This window comes from Pipistrellus kuhlii, unplaced genomic scaffold (assembly GCF_014108245.1).
Source record: "Pipistrellus kuhlii isolate mPipKuh1 unplaced genomic scaffold, mPipKuh1.p scaffold_m20_p_3, whole genome shotgun sequence".
Classification (NCBI taxonomy): domain Eukaryota; kingdom Metazoa; phylum Chordata; class Mammalia; order Chiroptera; family Vespertilionidae; genus Pipistrellus; species Pipistrellus kuhlii.
The window spans coordinates 85,921,322-85,947,921 of NW_023425529.1; the positions used below are offsets into that span (position 1 = coordinate 85,921,322).

Here is a 26,600-nt window from a genome sequence, read left to right on the forward strand (position 1 = left end):
GAATTTCTAGGAATCCTCAGTTTGAGGTCTCTGGCTGGAACAGTCTTCCAGTAATTTAATGATTGTGTGTCAATTACAGTGATACAATAATTACAGTGTTGTGTCACTGTAATTGAGTGCTATGGATACAAGGTGTTTTCACTGCTGTTTTAGTTCTTAACAGAATATGGCAAGATTATTTCCATGGGGGTTCCAGTGCAGTCTTTTCCTAACAATGCTTCAAAAATAGCCAGTTACCTAATCTAGGAGCTGGTAGAGCTGATTTTCTAGCAAGGGAAAATAATTCTATCAGTGAGAAGATTGAACAGCTCTGGAATATTACTATGTTAACCGTAAATATTAGAATAGAAGAGAATGGCTTCTCTATTGACATATAGCACATAAGTAATTTATAAGGATTCAGTCAGTTATCCAGGGTGTTAGAACATAGTGTGAATAGTGAGGACTTGAACAAACCTGTATGACCCTTTAATTTCTATCATCAATTATACTATGGCTGTCCCTGATTGATAGGAATTTTAATACCTAGATCCAAAAATCAGTTTGAAACAGTTACTGTATCAGTTTTTGTATATGAACATGAGACTACCTCTTCTTAAAGTGCAATCACTGAACGTATATACATGAATATATTTTATTTGCATTTAACTACTCTAAATATTACTTTTGTCATTTATCATATAAGTGAATTTGGAGAAAACAGAGTTTTCATAATAGGAAATCCAAAGATATTTTAGTTGTGAAAGACTTCTTGTCAATTTTGTTATTTTGATTTTGGGACCTAATTCGCAAAAGGCAAAATCAAAAAGAGTTTTAAACGATGAACCTTAATTATGGTATCCAAAGTTAAGAATTAATTCCAGGCAATATTTGAAAGTACAGTAATAAGAACAGGAATTATTAGAACTTTTAATCTTTTAAAATAAGTAAATTTTATGAAAAATGACTTAAAATATCACTAAGATGCAATAATATAGTATATTTAAAAGCATTTTTTTTTTCTACTTGGAGATACTAAGATCATTAAAAATACCAAAAGTATCACACTAAAACAAGCCAGGCTGTTCAGCTCACATCTCTATAGTGTTGGGACCAAACTGGTTTATTATCTTGCATAATCACTGAGATTTCATTCTGTAATCCAGCATTCTTACAGACCTTTCCCCTCAATAACTATTGTAACTCAGCACACATTAACAGTTGCTTATGATGTTTCCAAATCATCACACAATAAAGATAATTAAATCTAAATTTCACACATTAGCCTTTATGTAATTCACAGTTTTTACTACATAATGAAGTTCAGTGATTAGTTCAGCTGTTTTTTGTTTGTTTTTCCCCCCCTAAAGAATGACTTTTTCCATGAAGGAAGCAGTACACAGATTTTCATTCTGGTGCAAGCTCCTTGATCTGGCTGACTATTCCATAACATTTTCCTGTCATTGCAGCTGTTGATGTAATCCTTCAGAACTGTCTGTTTATATAGATTAAAGTTGATTTCAGAGAGGAAGAGCAAGACAGAAACATCAACGATGAGAGAGAATCATTGATTGTCTGCCTCCCGCACGCCCCCTACTTGGGATGGAGCCTGACCGGGAATCGAACTGTGACCTCCTGGTTCATAGGTCTATGCTCAACCACAAAGCCACTCCAGCTAGGCCAGCTCTTATGTAGAGCTTAAACTCCATACCATAGCTGTTGACAGTGTAATCAGTACTTCATGATTGTATTGCAGAGCTAGTCTAGAACATCTAGCTTCTATAACTGCTGTTGACAGGCCCAAAGGTATCCTGATTCCTGATCCTTTCTCTTTTTGCAATAATTTTTATTGAGATATAATTAGCATAACATTGTATAAGTATAAGGTATACAGTGTATTGATTTAATAAATGTATATATTGTAGTGTGATTAATAACACAGTGTTGGCTAACATCTCTCTCCCATCACATAGTTATTTTTTGTGTGTATGTATGTTGGGAACAATTAAAATATTTGTCTTTTAGCAACTTCAAGGCTTATAATACACTATCACTGTCCATAATTATTGTGTAATTATGAAATACACTAGAGGGCCGGTGCATGGATTTGTGCACTGGTGGGGTCCCTAGGCCTGGCCTGCGCCCTCTTGCAATCCAGGACCCCTCAGGGGATCAAAATAAACAAGCAGAACAGAAACATATTCATAGATACAGAGAATCTTTTGATTATTGCCAGATGGAAGGATGAAAAAGGCGAAGAGATTAAGAAGTACAAATTGATTTTACAGAATAGTTATGGGCATGTAAAGAACAACATAGGGAATATAGTCAGTAGTATTCTAATAACTATGTATGGTGTTGGATGGGCATGAAATTTATCGGGATGATCACTTAATAAGTTATCTAATGTCTAATCACTGGGTTTTACACCTGAAAGTAATGTAATTCTGTTAACTGTAATTGAAAAATAAAAAAATGATTAAAGAAATTATTACTTGGTAGAGGTGGATAAATAGTAATGGGTAAGTAAATAAATAAAATTTTAAAAAAGTATTGCCTCACTTAGAGTGGCTCAGTTGGTTGAGCATCATCCTGTGCACCCAAAGGTTGCTGGTTTTATTTTGTGTCAGGGCTCATGTGTGGGTTGCAGGTTCGATCTTCAGTCAGGGAGTGTAGTGAAGACAACAAATAGATGTTTCTTTCTCTCTCCCATCCTCTCTCTAATAATGTCCTTGGTCAAGAATTTAAAAAAATATCTACATATATAAAAGACTAGTATGCTAAGTGTTCTGCTGTCTGATCAGTCGCTATGATGCTCTCTGACCACCAGGAGGCAGACACTCAACGCAGGAGCTGCCGTGACGAGCACTGGCCATTTATAGAGAAAAGGTGCTGTGCACCTGGCACCCACAAAGCAACACTTGGCTTCCCTCAAGTGGGACACAGCCCCACCACCACTCTGAAATGACAGCCCACCAATTGCAGCTGAGACCCCATGCCACAAAATGTGGGTGCCGGGTAATGACATCATATAGCAATGCCTGGCTTTCTCTTCCTAGTGACCACTAGCCTCCTCGCAGTTTCTTCAGCTCAGTATCATGGCTTGCTTTATGCCAGGTGCAGACAATTTACACTTTAACCAAGTAACTGAAGCGTTTTCTGTGCCTCATCTCATTTGATCCTCACAGAAGTCCTGGAGTAGATATATAGGAGACTCAGTAAAATCCTATTTTCTTTTCATTAGCTGGAGAACAGATACTTAGAAAGCTTAGAAACATGACCTAACTGAAAAAAAGAAATTGTGGACCTTGAAAATGACTTCAGGTTTTCTCACTGTGCAAAATATAGTCAAGTACTGCTTCAGTTTAATATTTTATCCTTTGTTCTCCCTGCGTGATCTACAATCCCTACTTCGTGTTAGTATTTACTGCTGTGTCGCTGACAATTACTTGAAAGAGAAGTTGGGGTGCTTCACTTGGCTGGAAAAAATTTAGCTAAATCAGATAACTGGTCTCTCTGCCACCTGTTCTTATTTACTCCCCCTAAGCCTTCAAAAGACAGTTAAAGATGGTCAATTTACTAATTAAATAAGTTTATCCTATCTAATAAAAGAGTAATATGCAAATTGACCATCACTCCAACACAAGATGACTGCCCCCATATGGTTAAAGATGGCTGCTCTCATGTGAACACAAGATGGCCTCCACAAGATGGCCAGCAGGGGATGGCAATTGGGAGGGACCAGGCCTGCAAGGGAGAGCAGTAGGGGGGGGGGGGGGGGGTCCCAGATCTGCAGGGGAGAGCAGTTGGGGGGGACCAGGCCTGCAGGGGAGGGAAGTTGGGAGGGATAAGGCTGGCAAGGGAGGGCAGTTGGGGAGGACCCAGATCTGCAGGGGAGGGCAGTTAGGGGTGACCAGGTCCACAGAGGAGGGAAGTTGGGGGCAAACAGGCTGGCAGGGGAGCAGTTAGGCATCAATTAAGCTTGCAGGGGAATGGTTAGGGGGTGATCATGTTGGCAGGTTAGGGGCAATCAGGAAGGCAGGCAGGCGAGCAGTTGGGAGCCATCAGTCCTGTATTGTGAAAGGGATGTCTGACTGCTCTTTTAAGCCCTATCCTACCAGGATCCGGCCTAAGAGGGCAGTCGGACATTTCTCGAGGGGTCCTATATTGGAGAGAGTGCAGGCTGGGCTGAGGACCCTCCCCGTGCATGAATTTCATGCACTGGGCCTCTAGTGTGTGTGTTTATGTGTGTGTTTTGTGTGTATAAAGCTCTTGCTGGTGCCAATCACATGTGTGTGTTTCCATCTGTCATTGTCAATGGTGAATTTGGTTGACACTTATATTATAGAGAAAGGGCGAATAGCAATATTAAAATATTTCTTCTAATTAATTTCTTTTCAATGTGCATGAATTTATGCACCGGGCCTCTAATAAATAGATAGATAGATAGATAGATAGATAGATAGATAAAAATATTATTGTACTAGCATGCACCAAAAAGACAAAGTCCTACTACTATAACATTTACTTTAGTAATATTTTTAATTTAAATTTTACTTTTTAATTACAATTTACAATCAATATTTTATATTAGTTTCAGGTGTACTACATAGTGGTTATATAATCATGTACTTTACACAGTGTTCCCCTCGATATTTCCCGTACCCACCTGGCACCATACGTAGTTTTGATATTATTGACTACTAGTATATTCCTTATGCTGTACTCTACATCTTTATGACTGTTTGTAACTACTCATTTCTACTTCTCAGTCCCTTCATTTTATTTTTTTCACCCTCTTTAACTTCTTTAAGTCTTTCAGAACTCATTCAGACTTAATGAACATCAAATACAGATACTTTTATTGCATTTTTAATATGAGAACCTGTGGTGCTTTACTAGAAAGTATATGAAAAAGCTGATTGTAATAAAACAAATTTTTGTAATTGGTATTTGTTTTCTCAACCAAGGTTTGGGTGTAAAATATATTTTAAAAACAAAGATAAAACTATATAGGTTTTAATAATTATTTAAAATAAAGTATTAAATTAATAGATTTTATAAGGAGTTATGCATTTGTTCATTGAAACCTTCACTCTATTCAGGACTCCAGCTCTACCATCTCTGCCCTTCTTTTAGTATATGACCTCATTTCTAACATCAAAAAAGTATAAAAGCCGTCACAATGAGAACTCCTCCATTTATTTTTTTTTTGTGCCTCTGAACCAACTTCTTTGCATCTATATTTATCCTTTTCTCTATCATCTTCCCATTACAGTGGAAGAAGTATTTCTCTTTCTAGACACTAATATCTCTTCAATGTTTCAGTCTTTGTTCTCTTAATCTTTTTCTCTGTCTCCTCTATCAACAGCTTATTTTCTCTGGTTTCTTCCTGTCAGTACTTAATAAGTTTCTTCCATCTTAAAAAAACAAATAACTCTTTAACCTTGTGTGTTCTCCAGCTGCTGCTTTATTTTCTCCCCTTCAGAGAATTATCTACATTTATTGTTTCAATTTACTTATGCCCCATTCATTCCCTTAGTCTTCTGCTATCTAGACTCTGCTACTATATCACTACAACTATTTTAGCCTCTATCCAATAGTGACTTAATCATTTCTAAATTCAGCAGACTCTTTATTTTCCCCCCAGCATATTCTTTTTAGTCCACCTTTTACTAGACCTCTTGGCAACTTTTAGTACTATTTGTGCCCTTTTTGAAAATTTTTTTCTTGCTATTTTTTATATTTCTTCTCCGTTGGTCTCATTGGTCTCATTTACGCTCAGGTTTTACATTACTATGTATATGCTGATTACAGAAACTTTTTTAAATTTAATTTAATTTTTTTAGCTTTAGATGTGTTTATTTAGCTCGCCATCCTCATTTAGGTGGCTCACAGGTACCCTAACTCAACCTACCCAAAATGGAACAGTCCTGTTTCCTCAAATCTTTTTCTCCTGCTATATTTTACTCCAGTCCATGATATTGTCAATGATCTGTTGCCAGAGGCAGAACTTATCTGATTCCTCCATATTCCTTATTTCTAATATTCATTGACCAAATGCTGTTGGTTTTACTCCGCGTTGGTCCTGCTTGTTTACTTTCTATAGCAACCACCGTACTATAATAGCCACCATCATCTCTCACCTAAGAAATTTTAATACTATTTCTTTTAACTGGTCTCTCTACCTCCTGTTCTTATTTACTCCCCCTAAGCATTCAAAAGACAGTTAAAGATTTTTTTTCCCCCAAGTAAAATATAATTAATATTCTCTGGTTTAAAATCTTCAATGGAGTGCTTTCTGTTGTTTGTTAAGTAAAAAGACTTTTATGTTCTTCCTAATTATATCCCTAGCCCCATCTCCAGTTGTTTAGTATATCTGCTTTTTTCCTCAAATGCTTTTCTCTCACCTCATAGGCCTTCACACTATTTCCCCTCTTAACTGACACACATACGCTCTGTGGTTTGTACTTGCCCTGTCATAGTATTTATTGTTTTTTATTGTGGTAGATTAATTATTTACCTATCTGGTCTAGTAGATATAGAAAGCTTAAAAGAGGAAATTCCATTGTAACCCTCGTACCTACAGTTCTGAATATACAGCAACTGCTTAATAAACACACATTGAGTGAATCTCTTTGAAGGTAATTTGAGGATGTGAGGATACCAACATACCGTATTTTTCGGACCATAAGACGCACTTTTTTCCCCCCAGAAGTGGGGGGAAAAGTCCCTGCGTCTTATGGTCCAAATATAGCCTACACATATACTTTAAAAAAAAAGTTTTTTTACTTGCCCGGCTCTGTGTGGTCTCTGTGTGCTTGCCCGGCTCTAAAATGGTTCTAAATGCTGCTGTTTACTTTACAGGGTTGATTACATGTGTTTATGACTGTGATGTTGGGTTTTAATGCACATAAAATACTTTAGGACACTATTTGTTTCAGAATCTTTTTTTCTTCATTTCCCTTCTCTAAAAACTGGTGCGTCTTATGGTCCGGAGCGTCTTATGGTCCGAAAAATACGGTACTTTAAATTATAACCATTTTGTACTTTAGTGATGCATTTGTTTTTTTAACTTACTATCAATAACATGTGAATGGGTATGGGTTTTAGAAAGCAAGTTTTCTTTTATGTGTGTGTATTGTACATAGAAAGGAAGTGTATCCTACCTAATAAAAGAGCAATATGCAAATTAACCATCACTCCACTCCACAAGCCACGCCCACACAGCCAATCAGAGTGAGTATGCAAAGTAACCCCAACCAAGATGGCTGCAGCCACAGAGGCTTGGGTTTCTCTGGCAATGGAAGAAGCCAAGCTTTCCGCCTGCTCTAGCAGGCCTAAGCCTCCACTCCAGGCTACAAAGTTTCAATTGTAGAAAGTAAATATATCCCAGATACAAGGGCCTCCTCTTGGGTTGCTGGGGGGTGTGGCCAGCTTGAAAACCACCACAGGCCCTTTACACACCCTTCACACAGGCTGCCTCATGTCCCAAGGCAGGGGTCCTCAAACTTTTTAAAGTGGGGGCCAGATCACGGTCCCTCAGAGAGCTGGAGGGCCAGACTATATGAACTCTCAAATTCCTACTGTAACACCTCGGCTGCGCTCACTGCCCAAAAAACCTGGTGGGCCGGATCAGACTCCTCTGCGGGCCACATGTGGCCCGCAGGCCGTAGTTTGAAGACGCCTGTCCCAAGGGAACCCCCACCCTGATCCAGGACACCCTTCACGGCAAACTAGCTGGCCCCCACCTGTGCACCAGGTCTCTATCCTATCTAATAAAAGAGTAATATGCAGATTGACCATCACGCCAATATATAATATGGCTGCCCATTAGGTCAAAGATCCTGCCCCCATATGCACACAAGATGGCCACCACAAGATGGCCAGCAAGGGAGGGCAGTTGGGAGGAACCCGGCCTGCAAAGGAGGGCAGTTGTGGGTGATCAGGCCTGCAGGGGAGGGCAGCTGGGAGGAACCAGGCCTGCAAGGGAGGATAGTTGGGGGCAATCAAGCCTTCAGGGGAGGGCAGTTAGGGGTAACCAGGCTGGCAGAGGAGGGAAGTTGGGGACAAACGGGCTGGCAGGGGAGCAGTTAGACATCAATCAGGCTGGCATGGGAGTGGTTAGGGGGTGATCAGTCTGGCAGGCAGAAGTGGTTAGGGGCAATCAGGAAGGCAGGCAGGCGAGCAGTTAGTTGGGAGCCATCAGTCCTGGATTGTGAGAGGGATCCCAGATTGGAGAGAGTGCAGGCTGGGCTGTGGGATAACACCCCCCCCCACCCCCCCGCCCCGTGCACGAATTTTATGCACTGGGCCCTAGAACATAAATAAGAGCAGAAAAAACCTACTATTGGAAATCAGAAACTCCATTGTCTTCTGTGGGCAAATCTTACGTTCCTTTGGATCTAACTTCCCTCTTCAAATAATAGGATTGGACTAGATTGTCTAAAAACATCTCTCTTGTATGATACTCCATATATATATGAGAGGCATTAAATGTATAACTATGTAATTTTTATTTTTTTATTGAATGCATACAAATTTTTACTTATCTGCATATTAAAATAACTTTGTTTTTGCAGGAAAGATGATAAAGACTATGCTTTAAAACAAATAGAAGGAACCGGAATCTCTATGTCAGCATGTAGAGAAATAGCAGTAAGTGGAGCTCTTTTTATCATCATTATTACCAACTGTCTTAGAAGGTCTATTATGTAGGTCTCTGAATTGTGATTGTCATATATACACATTAATTGAAAATTAGTAAATATTTTCATATCAACTATATGTAGAAGAATATATTCATTATGTAGAGGTGTCATGTAAATCTAACAAATATTTCTATGCAAATTTATTTTATTGGTATTAAATCAATCTCTGTTATCTATATATTGTAAATATATAGATTTTTTCAATAAAAATCACTAAATAAGGGTTTAGTTCTTATTATTTTATCTAGTATAATAAATGTCATATGTTAGTTCATATAAAATTAACATTTCTATTTTAATGATGTTGTTACTTATGTGACCTTAAAATGAGATCGTGTTGTTTGATTTTCATAGTATCTGTCTTTTTATATAAACATATATGCCTTTTTCTTTTGGGAGCATAGGTTTCCATATGGTACTAGAATCTCATTTTGATTTCAAAGGAAAATATTTTTCATGTTAATCCACTACTAACTAGTTATACAATTAAATTGAGTATTACTCCCATGAGATTTTCAGTTTTTAATATTGTAAAACAGTGGGTCCAAATGTATTTTTTTCTGGCTTTAAAAATAATTTTACTCATTTAACAAATTCTATACCATAAGAATTTTAACTAACAGTCATTTATTATTTATCATGTTGACAGGAACTAAAGTAGGTAAAAGTAAAGAAACAGAATAAGAGTCTATAAAGGTATGCTGGGTTGGAAATCATATTTTATTTAATTGATACATTTTTCATAATTTTGAATCTTGAGGCAAATCTGTACATTAACTGTCAGTTCTTCAACACCTAATATTATAGTCAGTTTAAAGGATAAAAATCCATTGAACTATGGTAGTGACGTCAGAAGTCATGATAATGATTACTTTTGGAGGAGATGGAGTGGCATGGATGGGGACAAGGTATTTTTCAGAATGCTAGTAATGATCTATTTCTTGATCTTACTCTGAGTCTGGTTATATGGGCTTAATATGTGAAAACTCACTGAGCTGTGCTCTTGTGGGTGAGTGCTTTTCTCTGTGTTTATTATAGTTCAACCAAAAGTTTTAAAGACAAACAAAACTCCATTGATTTCAGGAGACATATTTATGTTTATTATGAAAACTGTAAATCCAGTTTAAGCACAAAAAGGAATATGAAAGCTTATTAATATACTAATTGTGATTCTTCAGCCTAAGGTGAACAGAAATTTTTAATTTTTTTTTTAGAAATCTTTAATTTTTATTAATTTATAATTTTTAATCAGCTAGTCAATTTCTAATTCTAAAAAATCCTTGCTGGGGTTATGATTTTGATCCATTCAGAGAATTTACACCTTAATAATATTGAAACTTCCAAGCCATGAATTTAGAAAGATGCACTTTCAATTTTATAATGTTTTCTTTCATTTCTCTCAGTGTTTTATATCGATAGTTTTTAGTATAGAGTTTTTGTACATCTTTTGTTAAATTCACTCCTAAGCACTTCATGTTTTCTGACATTATACATGGAATTATTTGAAAGTTTTTATTTTCCATTTATTTGCTTCTGTACTTAGAAATGCAATTGGTTTTTTAATGTTGTATATATATTTATATATTGTACTTACATATGTATATATTACATATCTAAATTCACTGGTTGGTTTTTGGTGATATATTGGGATTTTCTATATAATTATATCATCTATAACTAAAAATGATTTTACTTCTTTCCATCTTTATGCTTTTAAATTTTTTTATTGCACTGTCTAGGACGTTGCATGCAATGTTGAATAGTAGTGAGAGCAGATCTCTGTGATTTGTTCCCAATCATGGGGTCAAGTATTTTAGTATTTCACCATTACATAAAATGCTAACTACAGCTTTTTTATAGATGTCATTAGCCAGGATTAGGTTGTTGCCTTCTAGTTTTTCATAAATGATATTGAATTTTATCAAATGCTTTTTGTGTTGTTAAGGAGTTCTAGATAATATGAGTTTGAAGGATGTTAGTCTAATTATCTTTCCTGTACTGCAAACATGTCAAACTTATGCCCCGCAGGCCGCATGCAGCCCAAAATGAATATTTTTGCGGCCCAGCCAATATAACAGTATGTGAGAAACATTTTAATAAAAATTTCATAACTTAACTTTTAGAATATCCTGTTATATATAATTATTAGTAATGAACTACAACAATTACTAATGACTGATTACTATAATCGTGTTGCTTTCATTTCCCTTACATGCCTTATGTACAGGCGCACTATTTCTCTCCATTAATACTATCAGAGAATATTTTAGCAGCCGATTGCCACGACACTAGTCTTGGACTGACTTTTTGGTGTGTGCAACAGGAAATATTTCACTCTCAGAGAACAAGAAAAATAGGTTTATTTGCATTACGCTTATTAATTTGTGCTGTTATTCATTATCTGGTAAGTTAATGTTCAAGAAAAAATGTTAATATTTATTTATTTATTTTAAAAATATATTTTATTGATTTTTGTTTTGTTTTTTAATAGAGAGGAAGGAAGAGGGATAAAGAGTTAGAAACAGCCAAAACCAGTTTGGCTCAGTGGATAGAGCATAAGCCTGCACTGAAAGATCCTGGATTCGATTCCGGTCAAAGGCATGTACCTTGGTTGCGGGCACATACCCAGAAGAGGGTGTGCAAGAGGCAGCTGATCGATGATTCTCTCTCATCGATTATTCTAACTTTCTATCCCTCTCTCTTCCTCTCTGTAAAATATCAATAAAATATATTAAAAAAATAAAAATAAAAATAAATATATAAAATACATTTCATTTAAAAAAAAGAAAAAGAGAAACATCAATGAGAGAGAAACATTGATCAGCTGCCTCCTGCATACTCCCTACTGGGTTTGTGCCTGTAACCAAGGTAAATGCCCTTGACTGAAATTGAACCTGAGGCCCTTGAGTCTGCAGGCCAACACTCTAGCCATTGAGCCAAACTGGTTAGGGCTAATTTTTATTTTAAAAATATTAATTTTTATTATTTTATGATATCAAGTACTCATTTTTTTTTCTTCAGCACTTTGTATCCAGCATGTCTCTATCGAAATAAACCTACATTTCTATGAAAATTGAAGATTTTGGTCTTTTGCAGCCCACATAAACTTAATCCTTATTTATTTGGCCTGTGTTAGCCTTTGAGTTTGACATGCTTTGCCGTACTGTCTTTGTCTTTGCCTTTGGTATCTGGATTATAGGGTCCTCATGAAAAAAGTTAGGGACCATTTTTTTATCCTCTATTTTCTGACAGTTTCTATATGATTTGGTTTTCAAACAAATCATTTCCCCAACATCCTTCTGGAATGAAGTGAGTTTAAGAACCAAGAATCCATGTATATAGGGATTTGCCTTACTCTTCTATATTATATACTTCTCTAAAAAGCCTATATAATAAGGAGGTAATATACAAATTGACCATCATGCCCTTCCACAAGATGGCTGCCCCCATGTGGTAACAAGATGGCTGCCATAACATGGTTGGCAGGGGAGGGTAGTTGTGGGTGATCAGGCTAGCAGGGGAGGGCAGTTGGGAGCAATTGGGCCGGCAGGATAGCAGGTGTTGATCAGACTGGCAGGCTAGTGGTTAGGGGGTGATCAGGCGTGCAGGCAAAAGTGGTTAGGGCAGTCAGGAAGGCAGGCAGGTGAGCAGTTGGGAGCCAGCAGTCCCGGATTATGAGAGGGATGTCCCAGATTGGAGAAGGTGCAGGCTGGGCTGAGGGACACATTCCTCCCCCTCACCCCCCAGTGCACAAATGTCATGTACCAGGCCTCTAATTTCCATAATAAAAAAAAGGGAAAGAAAATCCCATCTTCTCTGCCAAATTTTATCAGACTTTTCTCCCTTCCATGTATGAAATCTTCCTCTGAGAAGCCTGTTTTCCCACCACTTACCTTCATTCTTCTTCTTCTTTTTCTTTTTAATCAATCTTTATTGTTCATATTATTACAAAGGTTCCTCATTTCTTCCCCCTTCCACCAGGTTCCCACCCCACCCTTTGCCCCCTCCCCAACCCCCTTGATTATTCTTTTACTTGAGGCCCAATGCATGAAATTTGAGCATGATAGGGTCCTTGGTGGCTAAAGGCTGGATACTCCCTTCTTTTCCCCGGCTGCCTACCCCCACCGCTGGCCAGGGCCTTTCTCCCTTCCCCTGGCCTGCCCACCCCCTGGTCAAATTCCTGCAAGAACTCTGGTTTAGGGGACAATTTGCATACTATGCTTTTATTATATAGGATAATCTTTACCCAATTTCCTTTCTTCATAGCACTTATTACAAGTTATAAGGAGTTTCTTTTTATTTGTTTACTTATTTTCTACTTGTTGGTCCTACCCCCACTACACTTACTGTAAGACATTTCTTTATTAGTGTGTACTAGGCTTGACACGTAGTCTTTGCTCATTAAGTAATTCTAAAAGAAGGGAGAAAGGAAAGAACTCTGGGAATTTCTACCAAAGTTAAGAGCATTGCATATCTTCATCCTCATTGTATTGTAAATGGTTTGTTTTGTGTTTCCAAAATTTCCTGTGAGCTGGAATTCTTAGCATACTGATTTTCAAACTGCTTTAGTGGATCCTCCTTATTCCCAGAGGATGCCTTGTAATTGGGAGAGGGAAGCTTAGGGGAGCAGAGGTGAAGACTTTATTTTTAAAGCCCACATACACTTTAACCTGAGCACCTGTTTCTAAAATTAATTTGCAAGAATTCTATTGAAGAAAAGGATCCACAGCTTTTCAAAATATTAAAATAAATTTTGGAATAGTTCTCTATATTCTTTCATAGTAATTTTAATTCAGCCATACTTATGGCATAAATTTAGAATTTATTATTTTTGTTTTGCTTTAAAATTTTTAAAATTAAAAGTTATTTTGAGATTATTACAGGTTTTCTTAACCTATTTTCTATTTTATGGTACAATTGGAATGAATTAAGTTTATTATAAATGATGTAATAAAACATTTATATTTTTAGCAGTGATCTTAGTAGTAAGGAAATGATAAGATTTTATTCCCAGTAGAATCAGAAAAACTTAGATGGTTTCTATAATGGAAACCATTGTATAAAGTTATTTAAACCTTTTTATTTAAATAGTTTTGACACAAAATCTTCTAAAGGGCAAAAAAATAATGTACAAAATGTTAAGAAATAGGCATTTCTATATCGGGGGCCCTGTGTGGGGTGAAGAAATGCTGAAGTTGTATTTATCAGATATGTGGAATGCTCTGACAATGTCAGAGCATCAATTTTACAATATTGTAGGTAGTGGTTAAGACCCTAATTAGATTACCCGAGGTCTTATTCTAGCTTTACCTGTTAACTATCCTGAAGGGCCCAAAGCAACTTACTTAATTTCCTTGTTTTAGTTTTGTCATTTGTAAGATAGGTTTTACAATAGTATCTCATAGGGTTATGATGAGGAGCCTAGGCACTTTTTTGAACATAGTAATTCATTTATTCATATATTTATATATGTACCATTACTTAATATGTGCCTACCAGGTGCCAAGCAGTGTGTTAGAAGCTAGTAAGGCAATGTCCAGCAAGACACAGTGCCTGCCACTGTTCATTTCATAACCTAGTATATATTTAAACCTTTTTTGTGTAGATTGTAAAAGGAACTATGCCCCCAGGGTATTAGGTTTCGGGAGGTATTGGTTGGTATTGGCCATGGAGTATTGGCTTTGTATTTTAAAAGTTAATTAATTTTTAAAGCATTTAAATCTTGATTCTAACCATTACCTAGGAATATGATCTTGAGCAAATTATTTAATCCGCTATTTTCTCATTTGTAAAATAAAAGTACTGTAATCCCCCCTTATCCACAGGGGATATGTTCTCCTGCTGGGTGTCTAAAACAAGCAGGTAGTACTGAGCCCTACATACTTTTCGTTGACCCTTAAACAACATGGGGTTTAGGGCACTGAAGCTGCCCACCCTCTGTCCTGCACAGTTGAAAATCTGAGCTTTATTTATTTATTTATTTATTTATTTATTTATTTTATTGATTGAGAAAAGGAAAGAGAGAGAATTGTTGATTCATTGTTCCACTTATTTATGCATTCATTAGTGGATTCTTGTATGCGCCCTGACTAGGGATTAAACCCACAAACCTGGCATATAGGAACAACACTAGCCAACTAAGCCACTGGCCAGGGCCCAAGCATAACTTTTGACTTTCCAGAAACTTAACTAAGCCTACTGTTTACCAGAAGCCTTAAGAATAACATAAATACTAGATTAATACATATTTTAATATATGTATTATATAATGTATTCTTAAAATAAAGAAAACAAAATGTATTAACAAAATCATAAGGGCCCAGCAGACGTGATTCAGTGGTTGAGTATCAACCTAAGAACCAGGAAGTCATGGTTCGATTCCCAGTCAGGGTGTATGCCTGAGTTGTGGGCTTGATCCTCAAGGTGAGGCATGCAGAAGGCAAATGATTCTCTCTCGACACTGATGTTTTGTCTCCCCACTCCTTCCTCTCTGGGAGGAGAATATACTTATGGCATTTATTGAAAGAAATCTATAAGTGGACCTGTGCAATTCAAACCCATGTTGTTTGAGGGTCAGTTCTGTTTTTTCCTTATACATAGCTACCCAGGATAAGTTTTAATTTACAAATTAGGCACAATAAGAGATAAACAATAATAACTAATAGTAAACTAGAACAACTATGACAATATACTGTAATAAAAGGTAGGTAAATGGCTTTGGGGTTCATTATTTAGTAACCTTGGTAAAACAAAGGTTACTTGAACACAGGCATGGTGATACCACGAAAATGAATCTAATAACTGAGACAGTTACTAAGTGACTAATGGGTGGGTAGTGTATGCAGTGTGGATATGCTGGACAAGGGGGATGATTCATATCCGGGACTAGATGGCATGAGATTTCATCATGCTACTTAGATTGGCACCCAATTATTTCTGGAATTTTCAACTTAATATTTTTAGACCATAGTTGATGGTTGGTTATCTGAAACTATAGAAATTAAAACTGTAATATAAATACATATTTCATAGGTTAATTTATGATTCAAATAATGTATGTTATATACTTAGCACCAAACTTGGCTGCTTGGAAGAGCTTAATAAAATGGTTGCTATTTTAAAAAAAAATTTAAATACAGGAACTAAACCTTATCTTGGAGGTGAAATTGAAGCAATATCTAAGAATAGCTTTATATGTAGGTTTCTAATAATTGGAGAGAACTTTTGCCAGAGCTTTGGAATTTGTTTGTGTTAATATCCACTCTGCCAGTTTCCAGAAAGGACTTGAAATAGCTGCCTAGCCAAGAAGTGTGAGGTAATGGAGAAAACACTGACCCAGAACTGAGATGAATTCAGCACTAGCTTTAGCTCTTTCAACCAGCTGGATTATCCTGGGTGACCCTGAGCTCTGGGCTTTCCCTATCAGATTCTTTTCCTTGTTTATTAATTAGGATATGGTCCCTTTTAGGTACTGGCCTTTAGGTTTGAGGATTTGTACTTAATCTCTAAAGTTTCTTAAGTTTGAAATTATATTCTAAAAGCAGAAATGTGTAACTTGAATTTAATCTTGCTCCTGAATAAAATAATTATCACCTTTTAGAGAATAAGTGACAAAATATATAATCAATTCATTCTGAATTTATTTTAGAGCCCCTGATATCTTAACATTCTGTTTATATTATTCTTGTTTTGGTGTCAGTGTTCTCATAAAAGGCAATGAAGTTGTAAGTTCTAAGACCTTGATATTCTTACATGCCTGTCATGTATTTGGAACACATTTGGAAGGCACTGTGTAAGTTAACTTTTAAAAAATATACCAGGCTTCATTAGAAGATTTTTCTTGACATTATTGATATTATTTGTGTTTTGCCTGATGGGATGGGAGTGCTTTTTTAACTGATGGAAAATTAGGGCCACTTTGGTTATTAAATATTTAGGATAAAATAAGGAGATAAAAGACTTTAAATAGAAAAATACTCTTCTAGGAGGTGAGAAAGGTTAAGCCCATGAAAATGTGTACTATTTGGATGCTTCTGTCTATAAATTATGTATTATTTTATGAAAATGTTTACAAAATTTTAATAAACTTTACTACATAATTAAATTCCTGAAAAAAATAGGTACTATATTTCACAAAGTTACATATCTTAATTCTCATGTGATATTTGGTGTTAATGAATGTGTTTTCTAATGTTTTAATTAGTTTATTTTTAAAAGAATTGCAACCTAAAGATTTGTTTCAAGTTCAATTGTTTTGTGATGTCAAAACATAGCAGAATGGGAGAAAATAGTTCTAAATTGTGTGTCTGTTAAGGCATTAATTTCTAAAGTATATAAAGAATAATAGCTTAACAACAACAAAAAACCCAACTCAGAAATGAGCAAAAGACATGAATACACATTTCTCCAAAGAAAATATACAAATGACCAATAAGCACATAAAATGATGCTCAACATCATTAGCCATTAGAGAAATGCAAATCAAAATCACAATGAGACATTATTTCATACCAATTAGGATTTAGCTGTTTAAAAAAGTAAGTGTGCTGAAGATGTGGAGAATTTGAAACCCTCATGCATTGCTAATGGGAATGTAAATTGGTATAGCTGCTGTAAAACCAGTGTGATGGTTTCTTAAAAAATTAAATATAGAATTTATCATATGATCCAGCCATTTCACTTCTAGGCATTTATGTAAAAGCATTCAAAGTAGTGGACTCAGGGACCTGTATACCAATGTTAACAGCAACATTATTCAGAGTAGCCAAAAACATGGAAACAATTCATGTTCATCAGCAGATGAATAGATAAACAAAATGTGGTATAAAGTTACATAGGAATGTATTCAGCCATAAAAAGGAATGAAATTCTGACACATGCTACAATATGGATAAACTTTAAAGATATTACGCTAAGTGAAATAAACCAGGCACAAAAAGGACAGATACTGTATAATTCTACTTATATAAAGTACATAGAATAGGCAAGTTCATGGAAGCAGAAAGTAGAATAGAAGTTACCAATGGCTGAGAGGTAGAGGGAAATGGGGATTTTTTGTTTAATGGATACCAAGTTTCTGTTTAGGATAATGAAAAATTTCTAAAATGGAAAATAGGGATGGTTGCATAACATTGAGAATGAACTTATTACTAATGAATTGTACACTTAAAATTGTTAAAATGATAATTTTTTGTTATAAAATTTTACTACAATAAAATCTACACTGCTGAAACCCTTTGGCTCAGTGGATAGAGTGTTGGCCTGTGGACTGAAAGGTCCTGGGTTCGATTCTGGTCAAGGACATGTACCTTGGTTGCGGGCACATTCCTGATGGGGGGTGTACAGGAGGCAGCTGGTCATTGTTTCTCTCTCATCAGTGTTTCTGACTTTCTATCCCTCTCCCTTCCTCTCTGTAAAAAATGATGTAAAATATATTTAAAAATAAAATAAAATAAAAATATAAAATCTACACTAATAAAAGAGAAACATGCATATTAACCATCACTCCACTATGCCAAGCCTCACCCACCAGCCAGACAGGAGCGAGTATGCAAATTGACCCAACCAAGATGACAGCCAGCCATGGAGCTGGAGCAAGCAGGAGGCTTGGATTTCTCCTGGCGAAGGAGGAAGCCAAGCTTCCTGCCCACCTTGGCTGGCCCTGCCCTCCACTCAAGGCTACAAAGTTTCAATTATAGAAGGTAAATAAATCCCAACAAAAATGGTGGCAGTCAAGGAGCTGGAGAGTGCAGGAAGCTTGGGTTTCCCCCAGCGATGGAGAAAGCCAAGCTTCCTGCCTGCCCTGGCCAGCCCTGGCCTCCAAAACTATAAAGTTTCAATAATAGAAGATAAATCAATCCCAGATACCAGGGCCTCCGCTTGGATTGCCAAGAGACGTGGCTGGCCTGCAACCACCACAGGACCCTCGCCTAGGCTGCCCGATGCCCAAGGGACCCCCCACCCTGATCTGTTACACCCTTCAGGGCAAACCATCCACCCCCCACCCATGTACCAGGCCTCTATCCTATATAATAAAAGAGTAATATGCAAATTGGCTGACACTCCAGTACACAAGATGGCTGCCCCCATGTGGTCAAAGATCCTGCCCTCATGTGGACACAAGATGGCCACCATAAGATGGCCAGCAGGGGAGGGCAGTTGGGAGTGATCAAGCCTGCAGGGGAGGGCAGTTAGGGTGACCAGGCCGGCAGAGGAGGGAAGTTGGGGGTAACCAGGCCTGCAGGGAAGGCGACCGAGGCTTGTAGGGAAGAGTAGTTGGGGGGGAGGGGGATGTTAGGCCTTCAGTGAAGGATAGTTTTGGGGGAAACTGGCCTGCAGAGGAGGGCAGTTAGGGGTGACCAGGCCTTCAGGGGAAGGCATTTAGGGGCAGTCAGGCTGGCAGGGGAGCAGTTAAGCATCAATCATGCTGACAGGGGCATGGTTAAGGGGAAATCAGGAAGGCAGGCAGGCGAGCAGTTGGGAGCCAGCAGTCCTGGATTGTGAGAGGGATGTCCCATTTAGGCCTGATCCTACTGGGCAGCTGGATATCCCTTGAGGGGTCCCAGATTGGAGAAGTTGCAGGCTGGGCTGAGGGACAGCCCTCCAGCCCCCCACTAATGCACTAATTTTATTCACCAGACCTCTGGTATTTAAATAAAACAAAGGCCGGCACTGGTTTGGCTCAGTGGATAGAGCGTTGGCCTGCGGACTGAAAGGTCCCGGGTTCGATTCTGGTCAAGGGCATGTACCTTGGTTGTGGGCTCATCTCCAGTAGGGGGTGTGCAAGAGGCAACTGGTCAATGATTCTCTCTCATCGACGTTTCTAACTCTCTATCCCTCTCTCTTCCTCTCTGTGAAAAATCAATAAAATATATATTAAATAAAACAAAGTTAAAAACCAACTAGGAAGGAGGGTCAACATGGTAAATACAGTACTCACTTCCTCTCACAACCACCTCAAAATTACAACGAAACTACAGAACAGCCGTCCTTCAGAACTGTTTGAAATCTGATGGAACGGAAGTCCTACAACTAGAGAATTAAAGAAAAAGCCACATTGAGACTAGTAAGAGTGGCAGAGGCACATAACGGGCTGCTTCGACACCACCCTGTAGTGTTTGTTTAATTGGGAGGGATATGTTGGCTGTGGAGGTACCCCTGAGGAGCAAGGAGTCCCAAGCCACATTAGAAGCCTCAGCTCAGGGTTCCAGTGCCAGGAAGAGAAGTATTCATAACTTCAGGCTGTAAAATCCAGAGGGGATTGTGGCTGAGTGACACCGAGGGTGGCTAGAGTCACAGGCATTTCCATTAAAGGGCCGCTGCACAGACTTACTGGGACTCACTCTCAGAGCTCCAGTGCTAGGGCAGCAGCCTGAAAGGATCCAGGGATATGCAGGGAATAACTAAATTGTCTGGCATCAGGGCAGTAACTGGGGGCAGCTTTCTCCCAGATAGAAGTGCTGGCAGAAGTCATTGTTCCTTTGCTGAGACCTCCCCGTAACAGGCAGTCGTCATATCTGAGTCTCCATTAACATGGTCCATACTGCTCATCCTAGTGATTCCCTGCAACCCCACCACACTCCGTTTGCATGCCTACTGAAGTTGTTTGCAGTCACTTTTCCATATGAATGGCCTGTCCTAGTTCAGATTATCGACTTTCCTAAAATCTTTCAAATAAGCAGGACCAGGCTTCAGCATATCCCATACTTGTTGATAAGTGGCCCTACGCCTGACACTAGCAACCAGCTGCACAGCTTGGCCTCTCCTGGGCACAGTTATTTGCAGATCACTCTAGCTTGTGCCAGGTGGCTTCAGGCAGGGCATAGGCAGTAGCTGATTTTGATCCTCCCAGGAGGCTGCAGAGTTGGTGCACCTGGTGCTCAGTTCAGACTACGCCAGATTACAACCCTGCCATATCCATGAGCAACACACTCAAGGGGCTGACTAGTGAGCACCAAAATGTTCTGCTCCCTAGGGGTGTCTCCTGCGTACCATCTCTCCCTCTGTAGTCATAGCTGGTTCACATAGCCATTTTGCCTGGTGGTCAGTCCCTCATAGTGACAAGATCAGCAATCAAGGCTCAAGTACAATGGGACTGTGCACACAGCTCACATACGGGCACATCTATAGTGCCCAACTGAGCCACTGGGTCCTACAGAACAACTAGTACACAAGGCCATTCTACCAATTCCAGGAGAAATAGAAGCTCTACTGAATACATAGAAACAAACACAGGGAAGCAGGCAAATTTCAGAGACAAAGAACATGTCACAAATGGAAGAACAAGAATTCTCCAGAAAAAGAACTAAATGAAATGGAAGTAAGCAAACTAAAGAGTTTCAAACAATGGCTAAAAGGATGCTCAAGGAACTTAATGAGATCTTCAAGGAACTTAGTGAGAACAAAAAAGAGATGAAAAAGGATCAGCAAAAAATGAAGGATTCACTAACTGAAATGAAGATAAACTTTACGATCAACTGAAAAATAAACCTGCTGCCAGACCAGCATGGTTCAGTTGTTGAGCATCAACCTATGAATCCGGTCACGGTTTGATTCCCAGTCAGGGCACATGCCTGGTTGCAGGCTCCAGTATCAAGCCATGCAGGAGGTAGCTGATCAATGATTCTCTTCATCATTCATGTTTCTATCTCTCCCTCTGAAATCGATAAAAATGTATTTTTAAAAATTAGCCTGCTCTCTCACCAGCATGGCTTGATGGTTGCATGTTGACCTATGTACCAGCAGGTCATGGTTTGATTCCCAGGTTGCAGCTCAATCCCTAGTAGAGAGTGCAGCCAATCAATGATTTTCTCTCATCGTTAATGTTTCTCTCTTTCCCTCTCCCCTTGTCTCTGAAATCAATAAAAAACATTTTTGAAAAGTTAGCCTTTTATATATGGTCAAACATTTATTTAACTCACCCCTTTGACAGGGCGAGACCAAATGATTTTGTTGGTCTTATCCAGCCCACAGGCCAGACATTCTCCACCCCTGCTTTAAGGGATCATTTCTAGGGGGAAGCCCTTGGGTGCAGCCTTGCCCAGCCTTCTCTTTTGCCAGCCTATTCTTAATTGCCTATCATTGTAGCTCCATCCTACCTTGGGGCTCAGAAGCAGCATAAACAAACAAACAAACAAAAAAAACTTTGTAGGGAATCAACAGTAGAATAGGGGATGCCAAGAAACAAATCAGTGATATGGAATTTGAAGAAATAAAAAACACCCAATCAGAAGAGAAAAAAGAAAAAAGATTCCAAAAATACGAAGATAGTATAAGGAGCCTCTGGGACAATTTCAAGTGTACCAACATTCACATCATGGGGCTGCCAGGAGAATAGACAGCAGGATATTGAAGAATAATGACAGAAAACTCCCCCTAACTGGTCAAAGAAACAGACAAGTCCAGGAAACACTGAGAGTCCCAAATTAGAGGAACCCAAAGAGGCCCACACCAAGACATATCATAATTAAAGTGCAAAACATTTTAAACAAAAAGAACCTTAAAAGCAGCAAGAGAAAAGCAGTTAGTTACCTACACGGGAGCACCTATACACTTGTCAGCTAGTTTCTCAACAGAACCTTTGCCAGCCAGAAGGGAATGGCAAGAAATATTCAAAGTAATGAAAAACAAGGATTTATATCTGAAATTACTCTACCCAGCAAAGCTATCATTTAGAATTGTAGTCAAATAAAGAGCTTCACAGAAAAGAAGCTAATGGAGTTCCTCACTACCAACCCAGTATTACATGAAATGTGAAAGGATCTTCTTTAAGAAGAAGAAAAAGATTAAAAATGTGGGTAATAAATACATATCTATCTGTAATTGAATCTAAAAGTAAAAATAAACAAACAAGGAATCTAATGAACAAAATAAACTGCTGAATAAAATAGAACCAGAGGCATGGAAACTTGAAACAAACTAATGAATCTCAGAGGGAAAGGGGTAAGGGAGGGCAGGAAGAAATTAACCAGAGAACTTATATGCATAAATGCATTATCTATGGACACAGACAACAGGGTGGTGAAGGTCTGGGGCAGGGTGGGATTTCGGTGAAGGAGAGCAATGGAGAGAAAGGGTCAACATCTGTAATACTCTCAATAATAAAGATTTTTTAAAAACCAGCTAAACCATCAGTTGCCAAACAGTGGTTCCCCGACCACTGGTGGTTCATGAGGTCTGAAAGGTTGGTGACCACTGAACTAAATAACAAGGTAGATTTATTCTGATAATATCTTTTCCCCAAAGATTTTTTTCTCTATTATTACTGAAGCACCTTGTATTGACATGTCAAATTTGTATAAGGACTTACTAGATTTTTAGGATTGAAAACTATTAGATTTTAGGATTCAGTTTGTATTGCCTTTGATTTACAAATTGTGTTTTCAAACATTTTTATGGCAAAGATTTTTAAGTGAATTTCCTTTGTTTTGCAGTTACTTCGAGAGCTTAAGCATCCAAATGTCATCTCTCTTCAAAAGGTGTTTCTATCTCATGCAGACAGAAAAGTATGGCTTCTGTTTGACTACGCTGAACATGATCTCTGGGTAAGGTGAATTGCTGGTAGACATAGGATCACTAGTTTCAATCTGGCCTAATAAGAGTAACTAAAAACATTTCAAAATAAAAGTCATCTCATAAAATGTGGTTTATATAGTGCCAAGTCCAGAATATTTTGCTTTGTGTCACATTTTGATTTTTCAAGCTTGACCTTTGTAACATATTACAGAAAAAAATAGAATCTGAAGGGTATAAACAGCTATTCAATATTGTTGCCTAGCTGTACATTTTTGATAAAAATTTAAAAATCTGTATAAACTTTTGTTGTAAAATTTAAAAGCAGCATATTTTCCTTTTATTCTGTAGTGTGAAGGAATATAAAATGAGAAGGTGGTCTCATGTAGAGAGACAAATACATCATATTTGGTAGACTAGAAAATCTGGTGGTTCTGTTGTCATGTGCTATTAGGCAAGTGTCTTAATGGCTGTGAAGCTGTAGTTTCTTCCATCTGTAAAATGTAATACTTTTCTTGCCTTTTTTTACAGAATTTTTTGAAGCATAATTTTGCATTCAAAAAGCTTTATAAACTAAACATATGATACAAATGTAGGAAAATATTATTAATTATAATTTTAATATCATTCACAATTGATAATCAGTGTTCTAATGTATTTTCTATTTTCATTATCAGAAATTCAAAATTATACTTAGTAGAATTGGGCATATTTTTCTATAAGAAGAATTCTTTGTGGAAGAGAGCTCTACTACAAAATTAGGTCAGAATGAAAGTAGAGCCGACACCGGTTTGGCTCAGTGGTAGAGCGTCGGTCTGCGGACTGAAGGGTCCCGGGTTCGATTCCGGTCAAGGGCATGTACATTGGTTGCGGGCACATCCCCAGTGGGGGATGTGTAGGAGGCAGCTGATATTCTCTCATCGATGTTTCTAGCTATCTATCCCTTTCCTTTCCTCTCTGTGAAAAATCAATAAAATATATTAAAAAAAAAAGAATGAAAGTAGATTAGATTGTTGTTTTTATTTATTTAGTGTTTGTCTGACATATAATGAGAAAATTTTAAATATCAAGATCCAAACATTTGAATATTCTTAGTGAAGTAATTGAACTTTATTAGTTTAGTTTATATAATGAAAAAAAATGCTATATTGATAAAAATTATTATAAACTTAGAATTTAAATATACTTTGTCCAGCTGCAATACAAACAACTGCCTCAGTATTTTGTATTTACTAAAAAGATTGTTTTTAAAATTCTTATTTATAAAAACCTTTAGTATCTAAAAATTGACTTCTTTGTTAAATATAATAGTTACATTTAAAAAAATATAAACTTATATGCATATATAAATAACCCATTGACATAGACAATAATGAGATGAAGGTCTGGGGAGTGGGCAGAAACAGGACTGAGGGGTCCATGGAGGGGGGAAAAAGGGGACATCTGTAATACTTTCAACAGTAAAAACAAATAAAAATATAAAATAAAGTAAAATACCATATTGGAGATACAATATTCTGATATCCTAATATATAAAAACCCAGGCTCCATAACCACTGACTGAAGGCTCGACCGAACACCAGAATTCAGTCCTGCAGTCCCAGCACTGCCTGCCGAGGGGGCAGCGGATCAGGCCTAGAGAGAGGCCTAGAAAGAGGCAGGATCTGATCCACAGACTCCATGGCAGCTCTTTTTTTTTTTTTTTTTTTTTTTAATTATTGATTTTGTACAGAGAGGAATGGAGAGAGATAGAGAGTTAGAAACATCGATGAAAGAGAGTCATCGATCAGCTGCCTCTTGCACATCCCCTACTGGGGATATGCCCGCAACCAAGGTACATGCCCTTGACTGGAATCGAACCCGGGACCCTTCAGTCCCCAAGCCGACGCTCTATCCATTGAGCCAAACCGGTCTCGGCTCCATGGCAGCTCTTGATTAGCCATTGCCTCTCTCTTTCTCTGGGCTTTGCCAGTAGCCATGCCTCTCTTTATCTTTCTCTCCAGGCCTCCATAAGTGCTGTTGATCAGCCCTATCTTTTTGATTAGGCCCGGAGATAGGCCCGGAGATGCTAACTGGCATAGAAACCGACCAATTAGAACCAACTTTGGGTGAACTGTAAGGAGCCAATGGCTGCCTAGGATGCAGAGATTTTGACTGTGACTGGCATAGAAACCGACCAGTCAGAACCAAATCTGGGTGATGTGTGAGGAGGCAATGGTTGCCTAGGAGTCAGAGCTTTTTAAAATACATATAATATATTTTATTGATTTTTTACAGAGAGGAAGGGGGAGAGAGTTAGAAACATCGATAAGAGAGAAACATTGATCAGCTGCTTTCTGTACACCCCCTTTTGGGGATGTGCCTGCAATCAACGTATGTGACCTTAACCGGAATGGAACCTGGGACCTTTCAGTCTGCTGGCTGACGCTCTATCCACTGAGCTAAACCAGTTTCGGCAGGAGTCAGAGCTTTTGATGCTGATTGGCATAGATCAGACCAGCAAGGGAGGGCTGTTGGTAGTGACATCAGGCCAGCAGGGGAGGGCAGTTGGGGGAAACCAGGCAGGCAGGAGAGTGCAGTTATAGGTGAGCAGGCAGTCTGAGGCCGTTGGGGCGAGATCAGGCTGGCAGGGGATAGCTGTTGGAGACAAAATCAAGCCAGCTGGGGGAGGGCAGTAGGGGGCAACCAGGTTTTCAGGGTAGGGTAGTTGGGCGAGAGATCAGGCTGGTAGGGAAGGGCACTTAGGGTGATCAGGCTGGCAGAAGCAGTTGGGGGTGAGATCAGGCCAGCAGGGGAGGGCAATTAGGGTCGATCAGGCAGGCAGGCAGAAGCAGTTAGGGGCAATCAGGCAGGCAGGCAGGTGAGCGATATGAACCAGCGATTCTAGATTGCGAGAGGATGTCTGACTGCCAGGTTAGGCCCAAAACCTATGGGATTGGGCCTAAACCGGTAGTCGGACATCCCCCAAGGGATCCCTGATTGGAGATGGTGAAGACTGGGCTGAGGGAACCTCCTCCCCAATTTTGTGCACTGAGCCACTAGTGCATATATAACATCATTGGACACAAACTCAGACCTTTTCAATTTCAGTAAAAATTAGAGTAATTTAGCTGCCAAAGTAAAAAATTTCAAATACCTGGTTTAAGTATAACTTCCTTATTGTCAAGAAATCAGAATCTATAATTCACACTCAGTACAAATATTTTAGTCTAGGGGGATAAAAGGGGAGCAACTACAGTTGGAAAATAGTTTTTTTCTGCACGTTTTCTCTATCTAAACCTTTCTCGTTGGTTCATGATGATTCTAGGGGAGTTCTATATTGCTGTGTGTAGGAGAGATAAACGTTTTGATTTCAAGGAAGAAGAAATGAACCAGCACTTTATGTCCATTTAAGAGCCC

General features: G+C 38.3%; 1 protein-coding gene across 8 annotated transcripts in view; it reads left to right on the forward strand.

Moving 5' to 3' along the window:
* The window catches only part of CDK8 (cyclin dependent kinase 8), a 152,111-nt gene that overhangs the window by 51,756 nt on the left and 73,755 nt on the right, over window positions 1-26,600 (forward strand). For 7 of the 8 annotated variants that reach the window (XM_036455178.2, XM_036455179.2, XM_036455181.2 and 4 more), the window contains exons 2-3: window positions 8,562-8,637; window positions 23,123-23,233. In XM_036455178.2, the coding sequence (XP_036311071.1) occupies window positions 8,562-8,637; window positions 23,123-23,233 (187 nt within the window). The remainder of the gene's footprint in view (window positions 1-8,561; window positions 8,638-23,122; window positions 23,234-26,600) is intronic. The other variant, XM_036455180.2, reaches the window with a different exon arrangement.